Source organism: Fusarium mangiferae (genome assembly GCF_900044065.1).
Source record: "Fusarium mangiferae strain MRC7560 genome assembly, contig: FMAN_scaffold003, whole genome shotgun sequence".
Classification (NCBI taxonomy): Eukaryota; Fungi; Ascomycota; class Sordariomycetes; order Hypocreales; family Nectriaceae; genus Fusarium; species Fusarium mangiferae.
The window spans coordinates 1,341,602-1,360,599 of record NW_024573923.1 but is presented as its reverse complement, the minus strand read 5'-3'; the positions used below and the strand labels follow the sequence as shown (position 1 = coordinate 1,360,599).

Below are 18,998 nucleotides of genomic sequence, written 5' to 3'. Positions count from 1 at the left end.
TATGGAGCCTTTTGAGAGTCTTGTCTCTGCCTCTTGACTCAAAGGCCTGCATGGAAGGATTCCTCAACATATTATCCAAGACGAACATCCTCAGGCTCTTTTAACAAATGTTTGTTTGATATTGCGTCTAAGCTTTCTAGCTTTTGTTCTACCTTACAATGCATCTCTGTCGTCCATCCTCGCGCCTCTAGCGCAGAAGGTCAAGTCATAAAAGCGCCTCGCTATTTTCATTGGTATACAAATAATCCTACTCAGTTCGTTCCACCAGGTCTGTACGGAACTCTTGAGTTTACCATCCGGTGGCGTCTGGAAGGATAAAAAAAAGATAAGAAAATGGAGTCTGTCCATATCATAGTGCCCGCTGTTTCACATACCCCTCCTCATTTTTATCATTATACTGTCACTCAGCCAGAATGACATCGTTAGTTCTTCTCCTGCTTCTTACTTTCTCCATCATCTTCATTGTCGATTTTTGACTTTCGGTTGTTATAATCCGACCAACTTGATCGAGCACCGGCACCCATAACCCACCCAGGAATGGGAGGTGTGAGCGGCCGGTCAATTGTCGTTAGGGAGTCTGTCTCGGACTCTTGCTCCTCTCTAATGCTCTCGTGCTCATCCCGATGGCTGAGAGGGCTTGGGCCCACTGTTATGGAGGCAGACCGCAGAGACCGTACACTCTGGCGGTGTGTGATGACTTGTCCAGCATTGGGCGAGGCCAAGACAACCGTGCCAGGCGTAGCCATTGGGGGCGGCGTAGGCGAGTCGGATCGGAAGAGCGGATGGATATGAGATTCACTCAGGGACGGCTCAGGGAGATCGGTCGTCGACGTTTGAGGGCTCATTTGCTCACGTATTATAGTTACCGGACTGAAGCTTCGGCTTCGCATGCGGATCCTCGGTGGCTCGAGAGGCATATCGTTGTTCGGTGTGGACGTTCTGCTTGGTGAAGGACTACCAGGAATTGTCTCGAGAAAATGGCCTTGGGTTTGCTGAGGAGGAGTTGCAGCTTCCATAACCACTTGGCGGTTGTTTGTATCAACAGACGACGTATCCCAGGTGTCAAAAACATCTTCACTCGACTGATATATCGTCGAGTCGGTCGATATTGGTCGTCGAAACTCACTTGACGACACGTGACTTCTGATAGTCGCAGATCGAATAGCATTTGAAAGTTGAATCTTGATTGAAGTTGAAGTGCCGGATCTGGAACGTCCACGTATGGATGGGGTGGGTGTTTGAGAGTCCATCGAGTTCATCATCCTGGGGGCTGTGTCATGATCTGAAGCTGTGTGACTATAGGGGATCGACTTCAGAGACGTCTTGGATCGGAATGATGGCAAGCCTCGGCCCTCCTCTAGAGTGTGGAGTGAAAGTGCTTTCTGATCGCTTTGCCGTGTAAGGAAGAAATGAACAGATAAGAAACCGGTTTGAAGGAAGAAGCACACCCCAAGACTAGCGGACAGGCCGACGAGAAGACTGCTCTTACTCGAGCCTGTGAACCCATGCTCATTTTCGAATTTAGACTTGCTGAATTGAATGAGAGTAGCCACTGTTGCAACAGTAGCAAATAGTATTGACAAGAGACAAGCACCAAAGTCAACACCCAGGCATCGTGTCGACCATCGTCGGAAGGAAGTTGAAGCATATGTGGAGGCGAACCAGCAGAGGATGACGAGAGTCACAACCTCGAGGGCAACAGAAACTTTCGAGAGTGTTCGGCCGCTTGATTCTTTGGGTGTATGAATTGTGAGAACAATAAGAACAGCTACCACGGCCACTGTGACCAGTAGGGCCAAAGAGCCCAAAACGATTGATAGGGTGCGCCGCATTGTTTCTAACTGTTGGTGAAGACGATGTTGCGTAGTTGCAAAGCCCCAGTACGGCACCTGGTAGGTGGCTAACCTCGAACTAAGCGTTCCTTGGTTCCCGTAGAGCGTTGCAAAATGAATCTTGTTTCTCGTAATGCTCGCAACGTTGAGTGGTACTGCATAATATGAATTGGCTATGCTTCCTCGACCTTGGTTCGGCAGTGCGACTGTGATATGGGTGTTGGACAAACGATAATAGGCGGCGGTATATATATTGAATGGCACCAAATTCGTCAATCAAAGACAGGAGTGTCCAAGTCGCTTCGGCAAGTGCTTGTTAGTTATGGGATATTTCGTTTTTGATATCCAAGCTTGCTTGGTATGAATCGGCCCAAGCCAGTAAACCGAATCAACACCACGGGTTGGTGAAAGAATGTAAGTGATATAAAATCGGGTCCGAAAGAGTGTACTACTCTAGGTAATATATTGCAGTCTGTCTTGTTTTGCAATAATTAGCCTGAGTATGGAAGCAACAATCACGAGGCTTCGGTATAAGTCAAGGATGGACGTTATTGAAACGAGCGGGTGAAGACCTGAAGGTGGGAAGGAAGTAATGAAGAGAAACGAGCAGAGGCCAAGGATAAAAGTAAAAGTTAAAATAAAACGAACTTGTGGATGCCAACGTTGGCTGGTCTGGTGTGGCAGACCCGTCTGAGTCGAAGAGAGCGTAGGCCAGCAGCACAGGACACCGCTAAGAAGAAGCACTGCATTCACTCACACGATGGAGACTCGATAAAAAAGCAAGCCGGGAATGATCCTCTGAGTGGACTCACCTTACTGACTGACTGACCATAGGCTGTGTTGCGTGTCGTTAGCAAAAGGCCGGCCCTAGACAGGGGTGTCTTGTACAAACCCCCTCAGCCCCGGTCAACTCTCTTACAAGCTGGCGACTCTCAGACACGGCGCACCCGCAAGAATAGCATCGCACCGCACAACCTTTCGTTTTCAAGCCCTGTTTGTACGTTCGTTGGTCAGGTTTACCTGAGGGAGGGGCCAGCTTGACTAGGAACCCTTCCCCTCCACGATTCGATGCCCGAAGGCTGTGTGAGATTGAGATTATGAGGAAGAGGCTCGCAGGTTGGCTAACGTGGCTGACTTCTCTTATGCAAGTCATGGAGCCAGCCTGACCTTGTAAGCCCGTTCTTCTTTTCGCTTCTTCCTTACTCCGTACTCCAAGTATCTCCGAATCTAATGCCCTGGGCCTACAGAGTATTGATGGAGTGACTGGTGGAGAAGCTGGTCTAAGTGGGTAAGCAGCTGGTTTTGTTATACATACTGTAGGCAAGTTGGATGTCTGAATGATTTTTCAATTCTCGCATTATTTAAATAGTATGCTGGCAGATATAAGTAATGCTAGCATTGTTTGGCTGTGCCCTCTGCAGAGTGTGTTTTATCACCAGAGCCACACACACAAGGAGATGCAATTCGGATGCCCTCACCACCTTAACTTAATACTTCCACTAGCTTACTGTAGCACATCCTGGTCTCTCTCCCAGCTTCCACCACCAGCAAAAGTCCAACGGTTTCCAAAACTCAACTCTCGAACGGGCATCGATCGCCCAGCCCATAGGACAAAAAACTCAAGCCCTCAAGCCCTATTTCTTCTGGCTAGTGTGATTGAGGCCTAGCCATGCCAATGAAGCCTCTGTCTTCCCCGCTACCTCCACGCAACCACACTGCAAAGTGTGTGCCATTAAGAGCCGAGGAGCCCTCTTTTAATCTACCTGCTGACGCCTTAATTGGACACTGGGATCGGGTACCTGACTCTAGCCTTGTTTGAGTTAGATTCATCGATCTAATCCAAGATGATAAATTTTGGGTTGTGAGACCAAGTTTGTTATTTGTTGACATGAGGTTGTATCATAGAGTCGACATTGGTGAGAGTAAATAACAACGGTGAATCATTCAATCTGGCGTTCTCAACGTAAACTGTGAAATCTTATCAGAGCGGTCACTCATCATCGAGTCATGAATCGAAGATCGATGAAAGCGTACTCAGACAGGGGATAGGTCCTGATATTAAGGAATGACTCTCCAATTCTGACAAACCTACCAGGACAGCATGGCAATAATTAGATTGGCTGTCTAGGCTAAAAAATGAAGGAGGTCAGTAAGCAGCTGAATATTCAGGAATTCGCAGCAAATACCGACAATGAACCCATGCCACGAAAGCACGAGCATCCCAGATCCCGGTTACTGTTTCATCTTCTTTCCGCTTATACCCTAGTTCCCCATACATTTTTGAGTCAACCATTTGGAAATCCCTCTTCATCCCCGATGACATGGGAGGGAGAAAACGTGGCACACAAAGTTGGCACTCGTTGTTACTTGTGAGGCTTCTTCACCGAGATTTCAGAGGATATGGAAGCCAAGATACATACAACTGAAGTATCGTAAGGTGCGCTGCCAGCACCCTATTTTTCGATGTCAGGTAAATTACCAAGGTTTAGATATTAAAAGTGACAGACCCCTGCCTCCATCTGTGGCTGGCTCCCTCATGCACAGCACAAGCAAATAACGCCTTAGTTTTAAAAGGTGATGCAGGAAAAACAAAGAAATGACTTTGAAGCTCAGAGTTGGAACCCAGCACGGGCCTGTTCAGTGACTCGGAATCACCAGCTGCGGCCCTGATTATTGTGCTCGTTTCGCTCTGGTTGCTATATCGCAACCGCCTCATGACACTTTGACCTCCATGCTCTTGTCTCCCTTGCTTCCAGAAGTTCCTTGCTTTATCTCTGATAGACCAGACCCTGAGAAATGCCCCGCTGAGGTCATCACACTATGTTCACCGAAATTACCTTTGTTCTGCCCATTGTTTGTTGTTTGACATTGGCCCTCCTGACTAGTTTGCTGAAAGACATTTCATACAGCTCAGTACGAGACTGTTTTGAAGTGTTAATACTGCCCTTGTCTTAGTTTCGAGTTCGGGTCGGGCATGTTACTTTTCCTAGCCTTACCTATGTTCCCCTTGCTCATAGTCATACTACCTCACCTACTTATCTGCGACATCAAGCCGCTCAATACAAATCACTTGGAACACATTTATTGATTCTGTTACTCAGATGGACCATCTCCATCCGATCCGTGTCTGACTGCCGATGAAATTGAATTACTGGCCCTTGCTTTTCCGAGCTGCTGGGCGACACGTTCATAGACTTGCTTGACTGCGAGTTACAGTGTTACTCAGCCTTAATTTGCTCCTAGCGAATCCTCCGGGTTTACCGAGCCTTTCAGCCCCATCATCTGTGCACCGAACAAATTATTTCGCAAGCAAGGTGCTCTGAAAATAGGAGATGCATCCCTTGCGCCCTGATGTGTATCTGTGGTATGACGAAAACCTGGATGCAGGGTGACCCTCGCGGTACTTCCGGGGAAATCTCGACAGGGCCCAAGCCATGTATGATTGGCGATCGCGGATCATTCTGTTTCTTTTTTTCACTCGGGGCGTTCGTTCATCAGAGTTTCCCATTGCTACCAGTGAACTGTGCCCTGTGGTTTATTTCCAAAGTTTGTGAATGTAACAGTAACAAGCCAGATGTCCTATATGAGAACCCTTCATTCTGCGCCTAAGCCATCATGGAGACCAGTTCTTGAATGATGCAAGCCTGGCAGGCCTGGTAACTGGCCGTCGATCACTCACTCACTCGCTTGCTCCAGCCCCGCATTGCATTTGAGATTTAAAGGCTCTAATAATAGGGTACCACCAACCTCTTGCACACTCGCGTCTCTTGCCATTGTGTGTGTATTCAGGTAGTCTACGGGAGTAAAACATCTCGCCTCACAACCCAATTTGATGTAGCATTGGCTTACGATGGACATAAGAGATATTCTTCTCTTTCTTGATCAGGATGCTTGAATCTAGATCTGATCACTACCGATATTGCTTTACAATGCCGTGTCCACACCCACATCTCCAAATGCTATTGTGCTCTGAGCTACTACGCCCGCAGACTATAATGAACCCAACCTAGGTCAGCCGTCTGTCCTGGACCTGTGTTAGTCTGTTTGTAGGCTCCGGTGGTGGCTTGCCCATAACCGCATCGCGTCCTATCGAGGGTCTATTGTATCAGTGCTAAGTTCTAGTTGCGTGTTGTATAAGTGAACTGGACTGTCTCGGGCCTTTTTAACATCGTACCCGTACACAGTCATATGTACTCACAACGTGGAAAACGACATGGGGTTCGATTGGATCTGCCGAGCATGCTCCTGAACTTGACAGTGCATGCTTCCGTTGTCATAGCAGTCACAGTCTTCCATCTCGAGCCGCGAACAATGCCATGCTTCGCTAAGGTCACCAATACACCTCGGCGTCGGGCACGAGTACAGCAGCGGCCGTCTTGTCTCTGTCGACGTCATCATTGACTGGCTGCAGCTCGGTTGGATTTTTCTGCTGTCCGCCAAAAACACATAGCTGATGTTTCCAGTATGCCAGCTTCCTTTCTCAGCCAGTTCTTCCGGCGCTGCTGTCGAACTGTTGCTGTGGTCGAGATTTCTTTATAGATCTTCATAAATGCTGAACGTTTCATTTTGACTATGAGAAAGACATTAGTTATTTTACCTACCCTATTTGTCTGCCTACCTGCTAATATTATTGATTGTAGGGGATTTAACGATCTATTCATTGGCCAATGACGAGCATCTTGTAAATAACATGAATAATTTGATCATTTCCTATTCCGTTTAGCAATGGGCTTTACAATACATTCATTGTTAAACCACACCTCTTTCGGTCTTATTGCTTTAAGGAAAGAGCCGTCACAGTTTCCTCTTCAGTTGCAATTATTTGATGTCGAGGAGAATCAACGGCCTATACTAACGTCAGCAGATTTCAGCGTTAGAATGACGTGTGCTGCAAAAGGACTCAGGAACTGGTGTTTACTTGGTCTTTATTTATTTGTTTGTTTGGTTGGAATTATTTTGTTTACTTTGGTCTCCACCTTCAACGTGTGGGGAGACTTGCAGTTGACTTATAACGTGCAATTTGACAGAATAATGATTTTCGTGTGGGTGCAAATGATACTGCTTACATGTGGCTGCATTATCCATTGCCGCCGTTCTCAATAGTCGACGGGGCACTCAACACAAAGCAATTTGCTGTTATGGGAAATGAATGCTAATTCAAACATTACCTACCTGCATGTGTAAGACCCGCAGATGCACACTCCCAGATCCGTTGCTAACTAAGAAGTTAATCAAAAAGCTACTTGCTAATAGTGTTGTCTTGAATTAGACTTGGCAAGGAAGAAAACAAAGCAGACATCATACTTACTCATCCTCAAGCCAAATCGTATCCTATTGTCTCACGCGAATGCTCGGGCGATTGTGCCGCAAGTGAGACACGCAGACACGTATATGTGAGAGTTGGGGCTCAGGGATAAGACATTTATGTCTCGGCTACAGTTGGAAACTCCTTAACAAGAGCAACTGAATAGCAGCACCAGAATAACGTCGCCCACGTGCTGTATCACGGCTGCCGTGGCGACTCCCTTAAGAGGGATGAGCTCGTTCTTCAGCGAATTGATACACAATCACGATTTCTAAATGTATGTTCCGCCCTGTCCGCCTAGAATGGTCCACCGTCTTGGGACTCACCAACGGCAGACTATTGGCGAGACTATTGCTAAACCGAACTCTTTGCACTGTAGAGGCCATTGTAGGTCCGGCTAAAGTCTCACTGTGTATGGAGTACGTCTCATGGTCTCGTTTTTCTGATCATGTCTTTGTAGCCATGGCGTTTCACCCAAGGCTAAGTAAGTTTGATGGTGAAGTGGCCGACTTTGCATATGCTCGTTGTCTGATTTGGGGACGTTGTTTACGGATTCCATTACTGCCTAGTTGACAAGATGCAATCAAACAATAACCTCCGCCGTCCGCAATTCAGTTCAAATCTTGGCACAGACATTAGACTTAATATAGGTTATATGGCAGGCAAAACAGCTGAACGTCTCCCCCCTCAAGGAGCTACAAAAAAATAGGTAGATAATCAAAAGTATTTTCCATTAATTGTGAAGCTGCATGAGTTTATGTCACAATTGACCCAAGTATGTCATATTCTTGAGTTCCATTCTCATTACCTTTGTGTTACTGCAAGAGCAGCATAATCATTAGGCCCTATTCAGAAGGCTGTGTCTGCTTCGAAGGATACAAAGCATCACGCCTTGCGTTAACAAACAAACTGAACGTATGGATAGATAAATTTGCCATAATGTGTAGCCACCTAATTAACGTGCTTTTTCTGATTGTCCCAAAACACTAAGTTAGCTGAGTGTCCTGACTGGCCATAAAGCCGGTGGCTGGGGTCTGACAAGTGTTGACATCATGACTTTTCGACTAGGAAATGCATCTGAAAGTGATATGCCCAACTTCTCAATGATCTCGGCTTCGTATTACGACAGTATTGCACCGAATTTCGAACATGGCAAAACCTCGTGTGATTTATTGGTTCCGAACAGATTTGCGACTTCACGATTCACCTGCTCTCAAGGCAGCTCTAGACCTTGATCCAGCTGTTCTTTGGCCCATCTTTACGTGGGATCCTCATTACGTATACCGTGCGAGAGGAGGCCTCAATAGATGGCAATTTCTGTAAGAAGAGAGAGAGAGAGAGAGAAGTTGCTCCTTGATTTGCAGTTGTTCTGACGAAGTTAAGCCTGGATTGCCAGAATGACCTCTCCCGATCTATTTCACAGGTGAACCCCAAGTCAAAACTCTTTGTTCTCAGAGAAGCACCACAGACTCTGTTTCCCAAGCTCTTTAAGGCATGGAAGGTCACTCACCTGGTCTTCGAAAAAGACACAGACAGTTATGGTCGCGAGAGAGATAGCGTTGTCGTCCAGGCGGCTAAAGATGCCGGTGTCGAAGTCCTTGTCCGTTCGGGCAGGACGTTATGGGATAGTGACCAGATAGTCGAAAAGCATGGCGGAAAGCCAACAATGTCTATAACGCAGCTTCAAACTGCCGGGAGCAAGCTTGGGGAGATCCGGAAACCCATTCCTGCTCCCAAACATCTTCCGGATCCTGGAGACATGCCCGTCAACTTTGAGCAGGACGAACCGAATACCGAGCCAGATTTCAATGCAGGATTTCGTACAGAAGGAGATAAAGCTTACACCAGGATAGCAGGGCCTAACGATGACTTTGCCATTGAAACGATGGAAGAACTGGGCTTCCCACCTGCGACCACACCCCATCGTGGAGGAGAAACACGAGCGTTGAAAGAACTCGACAAGTTGATTGCAGATAAGAAATACACTGCAACTTTCCAGAAACCCAAGACGAATCCAGCTCAATTCGAGCCACAAGCTACCACTCTCCTCTCGCCATTCTTGCACTTCGGGGCGCTTTCCGTGCGTTTGTTCTACTGGCGAGTAAGGGAAATAGTCGATTCGTATGGAAAGGGTGCTTCAACCCCCCCAGAAAGTCTCATTGGTCAACTACTCTTCAGAGACATGTACTTCGCCGCTCAAGCTGCTTTGGGTTATGTCTTCTCGCAGACGGCCAACAATCCGTATTGTCGTTTCATTCCTTGGCACTTGCCGTCCAAAAGAGATTCGGAAACGGGACTCATTACTGGAGAGTATCACATTGACTCTGAGGAGGCAGAGATCTGGTTTAGAAGATGGAGAGTTGGGATGACCGGGTTTCCCTGGATAGATGCCTTAATGAGACAGCTAAAAGACGAAGGCTGGATCCATCACCTGGGACGGCATGCGGTTGCTTGCTTTCTGACAAGGGGTGGTTGCTATATTGACTGGGAGCGAGGGTGCGAGGTCTTCGAGGAATGGCTCATAGACCATGAGCCGGCTTGCAATGCTGGTAACTGGCAGTGGCTATCTTGTACGGCCTTCTTTTCACAGTACTTCCGCTGCTATAGCCCGATAGCCTTTGGCCAGAAGTGGGACAAGGAAGGGAGTTTCATCCGTCGTTATGTGCCAGAGCTCAAAAACATGGACTCCAAGTACATCTATGAACCGTGGAAAGCCCCTCTCCCGGATCAGAAAAGGGCAGGTGTCCGCATAAAGGGCGATGGGTTGAACAGTATCGAGGAGGGAACGTATCCGAAACCAATGTTTGACTTTACGAAAAGACGTGACCTGTGCATCTCTGCTATGAAGACTGCATACCAGGTTGGTCTTCATGGGAATGATGGCCAGGCGCTTGATGGAACCTGGCGCAAGCTCTTTCCTACCAGTCGTGGGGAGATTCAAGGCGATATTGAGAGTAACAATGGCGAGCACGCTGATTATGCAGACGACGAAGGGGATCGTGAGGATAATGAGGCGAAGGAGAAAGGCGAAGGAATAAAGTCAATCGAAAATAGGGATCGAGCAATGAGTAAACGGAGCAGTAGACGGCACAGCAGCGAGAATACCACGAAAAAGCAGAAGACATGAGCGTCGATGCTCACCAGGCTATATAAAACAGAAGGGTCGTTCAAGACCGTAACGTCAGTTCCTTACTATACACTACAGAGGTGCTCAATTTTGTTAGTCCCATATAAACATAGTGTAACTTGTAAGGCTGGAGCAACCTCGGAGTCTTACCTTGATGTATGTCCATATCACTAAAATTTTGCACCTGGGTCTGCCAGTCTCGACCACTCCAAACCCCATAGATGATGATTCTTCTTCAGTTCGACATCCGTCTCCTTGGTTTCTCTCTCAAATTCCACTTCGGCCAGCTGTGAAAACAAATCATGCTTGCCCTTGACGGCATCTGTGTACAACTGTTGACGTGTCATCTCAGCATCACTTGATCGAAGCAACTGGTCAAGCTCGGCGTCTGCTTCTGGGTCTCCCAACAACTCAAGTGTTTTCTTTGCCTCATGCGCTCTCCCAAGCTTGACATAAGACTTTGCGAGACATATCAGGCCTTTCCGCTTCCATTCAAAGACTCCGTCGTCAACGTTGAGGGCCTGGTTCAACATGGCCACTGCTTGGTCATACTTTCCATCTTGGAACAGGTATTCGCCATAGACTGTAAGGGCATTACAGTTCTTCGCCTCAGCTACGAGCTTCATGAACCGATTCTCAGCATCTGCGAATGCAGTTGTTGTCCGCCATGATCCACTGGCGAAGAGCTGGCTCGCGAGAGAGACGACCGCAGGACTATAGTTGAGTCCTGAAGCTGAAGCCCACAATGCCATCGAGAATGAAGTATGGGCTTTTAGTCTCCTGAGCAACCACAATAAGCACGCCATCTCATGTGCAGCCTCGACTGGGATTTGGTTCTCTGCACATTGTTAGTGGGCCCATAAATGCTCCTCCGAGGGGAACTTGCCAGAGAGGTTGACACTAGAAGGATGTGCTCCCTTTCTTATGGCATTTGAGAACCTTGATGCATACTCGTAATATTCGTCTGGTCTGAGACTACCAACTTGATTGTCGGACGCTCGCATAGCCAGTTCGAAGTCCATAGGTGAGATTTGACTGAGGTCGAAATCAGTCTGGCTGCTGGAGCTTGGCTGAGCTTTAACAGGCTTGGGTGCCCGAGGAGGCGGGCGAAGAGGCTTCCTTGCGCCTTTAGGAGTAGCATATGAGCGAGTCTGATACCTAATGAAATTGCTTAAGGTGCTCAGGGCAGCATGGTGAGATGACTGTGCGATAAGAGCACATGGTAATGTAAAGTCACCACGTAGCAATTGGTAAACATTACGAGATTTTATATGAAGCCTTGCAGTCGACATATTTTGGATCATGTACTTAATAAACAAGAGACAGTCTGGCTATGTACGATACTCCTTTTCGCCAGTAGTCGCATGTAGTAGGTGAGGTGAAGTGAGATTCTGCCACTACTTGATGTGTGGGGCACCAGTGTGCCAATCATATCTTACGTTGGAGAAATGCCCGTCAAAAAACCCATCTCAAACTGAATTTTTCATACATCTTCAAGAGCTTAATCAACAACATTTCACAACCAAATTCAGCTCAGTGTGCTAGATTCATTATTTTTGACATTTTATTTTCCTACAGCTGAAGAGCATCAGCATCCTAAGTCACATTTCTTTACGTTTGCCGCAAGCTGTTCATCAGCTACAAATACTCGAAGATGGCACCTCAAACGCGCAAGAGAAACTACAACCAAAATACAACAAAAGATGCATCTGCGGAGAAACAGACATCGGAAGAAAAGCGCAAGCTGCCTGTAAGAGCCAAAGATGGTGACTCCAGTGACGGTGCGACGCCAACTTTAACGGAATCAAAGGGCACCAAGGTGGTTTTTGGAGATGACGACAATGACAACCCGGCGCCTCCCCCTGTGGTAGTTCCAAAACCTGATGTGCAGGTAGAGAAAGATGAGGAAGACGAAAGTGACGATGAAGCGCCCGAGGCCGTATCAACTTCCAAGGCGGCCTCTGATATCAAGAAATCCAACCAAGCAGCTCAGAAAGCAGCACAGGAGTGAGTTTCGCCGGTCTTCTTATTTCATGTTCTGAAATTGCTAACCTACGTCCAGAGAGGCTGCTGTACAAAAGCGTAAGCGTCGGGAAAGGGATGATTTCTTCAAGCAGCAAGCTGAAGAGCGCAAGAAGTTGGAGGAGCAAGAGAAGGCTGGGGCAAATGAAGAAGCGTCCGTTGAAGAGGGGCCTGCGCAGCCACTCATCCAACGAACCAAAGCAGGGAAAGCCGTGAATCTGTTACCCGCCGAGTTTTTGACAGATTCCAGCGAGGACGAGGACGATGGGATTGACGATCAACCAGAGGAACGTCCAAGGAAACGCCGTGTTGCCACTGTGGAAAGAAGCCTGGCCCGCCAGCAAAGGGGACCTAGGGATGAGCGGGTAGGCTCAACTGTCTACCGCGTTGCCAAAAAGACAGATGAGAGGATGGTACCTAAGTTGAAGAAGCATGCAAAGAACTCTAAAGATATTCTCTTGAAGAGAAACCGAAGTGTCACGAAGCAACGGTCTGGTTTCTTCGTCAGGTAGAGGAATAACCAAGTATCAGTTCTTTGTCACTTCAGTTCAATACCATAATACCATAGCTAAGAGTCATTATGCTCGATACACTACAGTTGTCTATTTCAGAAGCAGCAATTCGTTCAGTTGTCCTCTATCGGCAGTAGCCACGACGCGTCCATCAATAAGATAAACTGTAGTTTTGAAACGAATCATTGTCTTTTAGTGCCATGCCATCGAGGATTCTATAGTTATACACGTATTCGAAGATCACTTTGCTCGGCGAAACAGGTATCCGTACCATTGCTAACGGTTATTGTAACAAAGCGATCCCCATACATCGGCTGATACCATTTGCCTCGAAAAGCTTAATGCCTGGACCATGGCCATAGTGTGAGTTCCAAGACGAGACCTGCAAGCCGAGGCTAGGGCTACATCAAAGTAAAATCATTCATCAAACTGTAACAAACCAACATGTGGACACTTGATGAGCTTGGCTGACAAGGTCCAGAGGTCTATGCTATGTACAGTCACAATCCACATCTGGACCAGATGCGACGTACATATGCTTTGGATCGACATACTTACCTAAGTTGGAGATATCTAGGCATGCTTGTGCTCAGTTACCCACAGTTGTTACTGCCCGATTTGCGTAAAGTATTTGGATCAGCAAGCGAGATTTTGGGTATGCGAGGTACGCGACATCTGTAGCACTCCATACGACTACCTATATCTATGTACATTAGTAGGCTGGCGTAGGCATTGAGCAAAGCACAACTACGACGAAGGTATAACAGAGAAGAGATATAGCACCCACTGCAGTGCCGTTGACACTAACTCAATACAGGCACGCTGACTACATTGAGACACTGGCCATTCCGAAGCAGATTGAGGTGATATCGGGATCTTTCGACAAATCAGCTTAGCATCTCGTCCTGTCATCCGAACCCAGCACCTGGCGAGTGGGCTGCATCTCAGACACGGAAGGAAACGATTCGATCAAGTTCAGCAAGTCTCAGCCAGGTTGCCAAATGAGTTGACTCTCCGCACCAGAGTGGAGTGAAATGGGACATCCTCAGTGGAAACGCTACGCCTGGCGAAACGCTCGAGGCAGTTTGTTTAAAGGCCCTGGTCCATGTCTGCTCCTTCGGAATTGGGATATGCTCAAGTAGCGTCCCTACCGGGGAAGAAGGGATGAAACGTTAAAGGTCAGAAACATGCGGTAACTCCAGGCGTTGAGTTTCGATAGCAATGATGGTAGGATGAGCTACCGCAACCGACACGACATGAGATAAGAATCAGCGGCTTTCAAGTTGCACGATATGGCATCATATATGAATGCTTCTCACCGGTTACCCACCACAGGTCCTGCAGATCCTACACCTGGTCACTCGCATCCAAAGGAACCTTGGCGATGTACGGAGGACTGGAAGAAACACCTGATGGGTCCGAGGCAATAGTTTTAATTTCCCTGCACTTAAATCATATAGTACAGCACATATAGCCTCTGCAGCACTACCGATCCCAACGGTCGTTCTAGACGAAGCGACGTTGACGACTGCAATACAACGCAGAACATTGAGCTTCGCCTAAAATGCGAGTGAAAGCAGGGCGGGCCATCAAACACAATATTTTGTGATTCTCGCTAGGATTGTGAACATAATTAAAGTTTGATACAATTGTGATGCTTTGCCAGCATGGTTTCACCCTGTAGTCGTGCATAAGGTGAGGAGTGATTCGCAGCCAATATTTTATGTGCCCTAAATCATCGAGATTGATTTACCCGTGTCTCTCGTGTTAAGTCTGACAAGACAACATATGCTGACTGGTTTCGGGAGATCGACGCAAAATATTTCAGTGTCCTGAGTCATGTCTTGAGAAATCCACCAATTTGCGAATTTTCACACCAGTTGGTCGAGTTCAAAAATCCATGGAAGAGGACCTCGACCACCTAGTCAAGAGCTCAACTGATCTTGGCTTAGTAGATTGTTTCTGGCCTAACCCCGGACGGGGAGCACAGCAGGTAGTTGGCCACGTGGGAGAAACGTGACAGCAACTGTCACGTACCTTGAAAGACTACCATGCCCACATGCAGGTAGGTTTCTAAAGACGGGAGAGTTGCTATCATAATAGCTGCCAAATTTACCGGTTGAATATACATATATATTGGTTGAACACAGAGATATATGGAAAATAGGCCAGGGACAAGAAATCAGGTCAAGAAAGAAAAGAAAAAAATGAAGGCACCAGCCGTCCCTGGAGAAGTATTCATTGCCCTGAACTGGATACATGTACGTGACGGCAAAAGCAAACGCTTCCCGCGAATCGAATCTACAGACGAGATAGCATGCCAGGCTGAAAGAGGAGCCGAGAGCTGTAGGGCATTCCGAGCACGATTTGCGATTTGTTGCTCTGCGAGCTAACGAAGCCACAAGCAGGCCGCTATGGGCACAGGTGCAAGGGGTCCGTGCCAAAAAAAATCAATGTCAAATTGCCAATGCCAAGCACCCATCTAAAGATCACGAGTCGTTGGAAAACGATCTGAAGGGCTGTGTGGCGTTTTAGTCGGATCCAGGCGATATGGTTGCCCGACTTGTAAACTTCGAGAATGATGATTTTCTGCAAGGGGCTTCTGTCGTGAGTAACTGTACACTGTACAGTCAGGAAAGGTCGGAGTTGGTTCCGTTGTGTTGTGTTGATATTACAATGGATATGTTACCATAAGAGCATTGACCCACGATACCTGAAATCCATCTCATTATTAACGGTGAGCTAATTATTGCTATTTATGCCAGATCCTAAACTCGCATGGTTCTCCTGGTTTGTTGATGTACTCCCTCGTCTTGTGTGCAGAGTCCCGAATGGTTCCTGTTGTTTGCCTGTGGTATTTCATCCAGCTAAAGAAGGCTGTACGATGAGCCCTTCTGTATGGGCAGAGAGGACAACTCACCCTTGGCCTTGGAACACGGGCTGCCGCTGATGATCTCACAATGAATCAGCTGAATCGCGGTTGTCTGAAAAAGCATCCACCGTTACTTTGAGCCCGAGTCCTCTGTAAGGGATGCGCCAACCCCAGGGTCCAGCCCATCCCCCTTCCTTCCGCCTCGCCCCTCAGAAGTTTCCTGTGACAAGTTGCTTGTCCACTAACTTGTTAGCTCGTGTCTGCATGTTCCAGTTGGCTGTCGCACCGACCGGTTCGACTCATCCCAGCAGCCAGCAACCCATCACCATGACTTAACTTATGTAGCTTATTAGCGCATAGAACATTCGTTGGAAGCACCATCGAAGCGCGCTAACCTGCAGATACATCTATATGCAAGCCCAATATGATATGACGCTGTGGTCTCATGTGCTAACCTGACCGCCATTGTAATTCGGTGCGGAAGCATTCAATACATGTTTTTAAATTGACGGCTTTGCGATTGGCATTATCAGCAACACAGAAATCAAGTATATATTCCTGCGGCCAACCCCATGTTGTGGATCATTTGCCCTCATAGAGCGTACCTTGTCGAGATCAAAACGTACCCCGCGGGTATCACAAACTTGGCAGCTGAGGAAAGAATCCGCATTTCCCTCTCACGTCTCATAGGGTCTAAACGCAAAGCCGTAGGCAAACAGCACTGGATAAGGGCAAGATAACGATCAGGGTGAACAAGACCATATCATCATCGCTATGTAAGCATACCCTAGATACGCGGGACCGCAGCGTAAAGTGAAGCTTTCCCCTATCTAGATTTCGGCGTGGGAAGCGGAGAGGTCTGTCATTGATGGCGCCATGTCGTGTAGCCTGCAAGGCACCTTAATCAGAGGCCTACGATTCCAAACCCCTCACTGATATCCGTATATTTTAGGCCTTCCATTCTTCAACACCAGGATGGAGATTCCTCGAATAATGCTGCAGGCACTTATCCGTCGCGGATAGCTGCCGGGAAATCCCCATCCAATCAAACGACTGGGTTGAGACTCAGCATGGGTAACCCTGGCGAGCAACATTCAGGGGATGCAAGACAACGTTATCAAGGTTAACAGAAGGACGCTGTCTCCAACCCACAACGCCACGATGGTAACACCTTCACAACAGGCAGGATTCTTCTACAGAACCCACAGATAGAGAAACTCTTCGTCTTCCCCTTCTGCCCATCTCCTGTGAAGTGGCGGCGGCGGTGATGATGATGTAACAGCCCCAGCAGGCCGGCTTTGAAGTTCAAGGCCTTCTAGAAGCCCAGCCATCAGCCACCAACAGAGCTGAAGATGATCGTTTCTCGTGTGTCTCGGAGTACGTGCGTTTCAGAATAGAAACGAACTTCTCCGTTACCAAGAAATGGTGGCATTCTGAAACATACAGGGCGCGACTTCGTTTTGTTCTGTCATGTTTGCCCGCTTTTCCCCATCTTGCAGTTGTGTGCGACTGTTTCGGTAGAGCTGCACCAACTGAGATTCCGTCACAGTCAACTTCCCGCCTGTCTACCCTGTCTTAGATACATTATACATATGTACATAAGTCATAAACTGTATCACTTGTGGCTACATTCCGAATTAGTCGAAGAGTCTGGTGAAACCCTGCAGGGGTGCAAGTTCAACGAACCTGAGGGGCTTATGACGATTCTCAAATACCCTTGCGACTGACTATACAGTGTGCATTGTACTTATCAATTCGTTTCTCCCTCTGCAGACGTCCCTGGTCTTGGAGTCTCCTCGAAGGCATTCGTAATGCCTATTGATGCAGACTCTCAGACTCTGTGGTCAATATTTTATTCACCGCATTTGGTCCACCTACACAGTATTTCACCCGTGTCAAGTCGCTCCTTTGTATCAAGTGTTTTTCCTTTGCCGTGTCACAGTCATTGCATTTTGTCAGTAAATTGTTTCATGTTGCACTGCCATCCTACACGGAATCAGTTGTCATGTTCTCACTTGAGTCAGCATATGATGCGGAGAGCCCAGTTTCCGGTATTAAATTCAGTTCCAGATGGATTATTCTATGGTAAGTGACTATCATACCGCGGCCGAAGAAATTTGACAGATGAGTACCCTGTATGTTTTCGCGATGGTGTATAATCATCATAGCTTGTCTTGCCAATCAAGACTGATGCTTGCTAGGCCATGCTTCCTGCATCCTGGCTCACACGGCCTTAGTGAAGCGAACGCAAGTGCCTGTAGAAAAGTAGTTAAACGCTGGTTCTCGACGTTAACTGCATGTAAATCTCCTGTCTGTTGTACGTTGGGGTGAAGACATTTGTATGTGGAGAAGCAAGTAAGACAGCATATGACCTGGTGTCTGGCAAAGAGACCCGATGCTCGTGCGCATGCCCTCCTGACTTACACCATGATGCTAAACTTGGAGACTTGCTAATTCGAAGGTGAGTTTAACGGCGATCATCAGCTTGACCAAGCCACGTGAATCAAGTACCGCCCGAGTTGTTTTTCAGGACCCCTGAGTTATGCCCCTGGTAGCTCTTATGGAAGATGTCTTCAGATCTGGATGGGATTGAATGGCCAGCCGACGCTTGCTGCCCCTACCTAAAGGAGCTCCATCGGACGCCATCAGGTATGGCCAGACGCAGAGGGTGCACTGACTACGTGGTGGCACCAGGCTAGAGTCGAGCAGCGCGGATAGGCACATCAGTGATCTCCCCTCCCATAGGAAGGTGGCTTCCCTGGATGGGGCAAGTTGCTCGCTAGCCTGGCAAGCCTGGCAAGCTGGGCAACCAAACGCTTGGATGGAGCTCAGGCCCCGACAGATCCCATCCCCTCACGGTCTTGAGGAAGGCCCTTGATTTTGAAATACGATACCGACCGCGTTGAAATTCTCTGAAGGCTCGAGTCAAGACACCCTACGAGTGGAGTTGACCTGTAAGGGAAGCTCGTTTCCTTCCTTAAAGCTCAGACTTCCCCGAATATTGAACTTTGGATAGAATGTATGTACTCCGTATAGCAATTATGGTTGGCCCGCCTCATCGGCAGGCTCCCTTCCATCCTTTCTCGAGGCCGGGCAGCTGGGAGCCGAAAATGACCCAACCTCTGTTAACTACGTACGGAACCTGGGACCTGAAAGCTGGAAAGGCCAGGGGTAGAAAAGCGTTAGGGATGAAATGCCGGGTAGGTGCCTGAGGGGAGGCCACCGGGGAATCGATACAAGCCCCCAGCTTGGCTTGATACATCCCATGCTTTGTGGTGGTGGTGACTGTTCGGCTCTGAGCGCAGCCCTGGCTCTGAGTCCTGGGGTG

General features: G+C 47.8%; 4 protein-coding genes across 4 annotated transcripts; 2 read left to right on the top strand and 2 right to left on the bottom strand.

The window, feature by feature from the left end:
- Nucleotides 1–422: 422 nt before the first annotated feature.
- On the bottom strand, nucleotides 423–1,832 carry FMAN_04659 (uncharacterized protein; the record flags this gene model as incomplete). The annotated part of the gene is made up of 1 exon (XM_041828606.1): nucleotides 423–1,832. The coding sequence occupies one exon, from the start codon at nucleotides 1,830–1,832 to the stop codon at nucleotides 423–425; it is 1,410 nt and encodes a 469-aa protein (XP_041679453.1).
- A 6,454-nt stretch (nucleotides 1,833–8,286) lies between these two features.
- On the top strand, nucleotides 8,287–10,264 carry FMAN_04660 (uncharacterized protein; the record flags this gene model as incomplete). Its single annotated transcript, XM_041828605.1, has 2 exons — nucleotides 8,287–8,456; nucleotides 8,521–10,264. 2 exons carry the CDS (start codon nucleotides 8,287–8,289, stop codon nucleotides 10,262–10,264), a joined length of 1,914 nt encoding a protein of 637 aa, XP_041679452.1.
- A 170-nt stretch (nucleotides 10,265–10,434) lies between these two features.
- Nucleotides 10,435–11,556, bottom strand: FMAN_04661 (uncharacterized protein; the record flags this gene model as incomplete). Its single annotated transcript, XM_041828604.1, has 2 exons — nucleotides 10,435–11,102; nucleotides 11,151–11,556. The coding sequence occupies 2 exons, from the start codon at nucleotides 11,554–11,556 to the stop codon at nucleotides 10,435–10,437; spliced, it is 1,074 nt and encodes a 357-aa protein (XP_041679451.1).
- Nucleotides 11,557–11,918: 362 nt separating this feature from the next.
- On the top strand, nucleotides 11,919–12,798 carry FMAN_04662 (uncharacterized protein; the record flags this gene model as incomplete). Its single annotated transcript, XM_041828603.1, has 2 exons — nucleotides 11,919–12,271; nucleotides 12,327–12,798. 2 exons carry the CDS (start codon nucleotides 11,919–11,921, stop codon nucleotides 12,796–12,798), a joined length of 825 nt encoding a protein of 274 aa, XP_041679450.1.
- Between the last annotated feature and the right edge of the window lie 6,200 nt (nucleotides 12,799–18,998).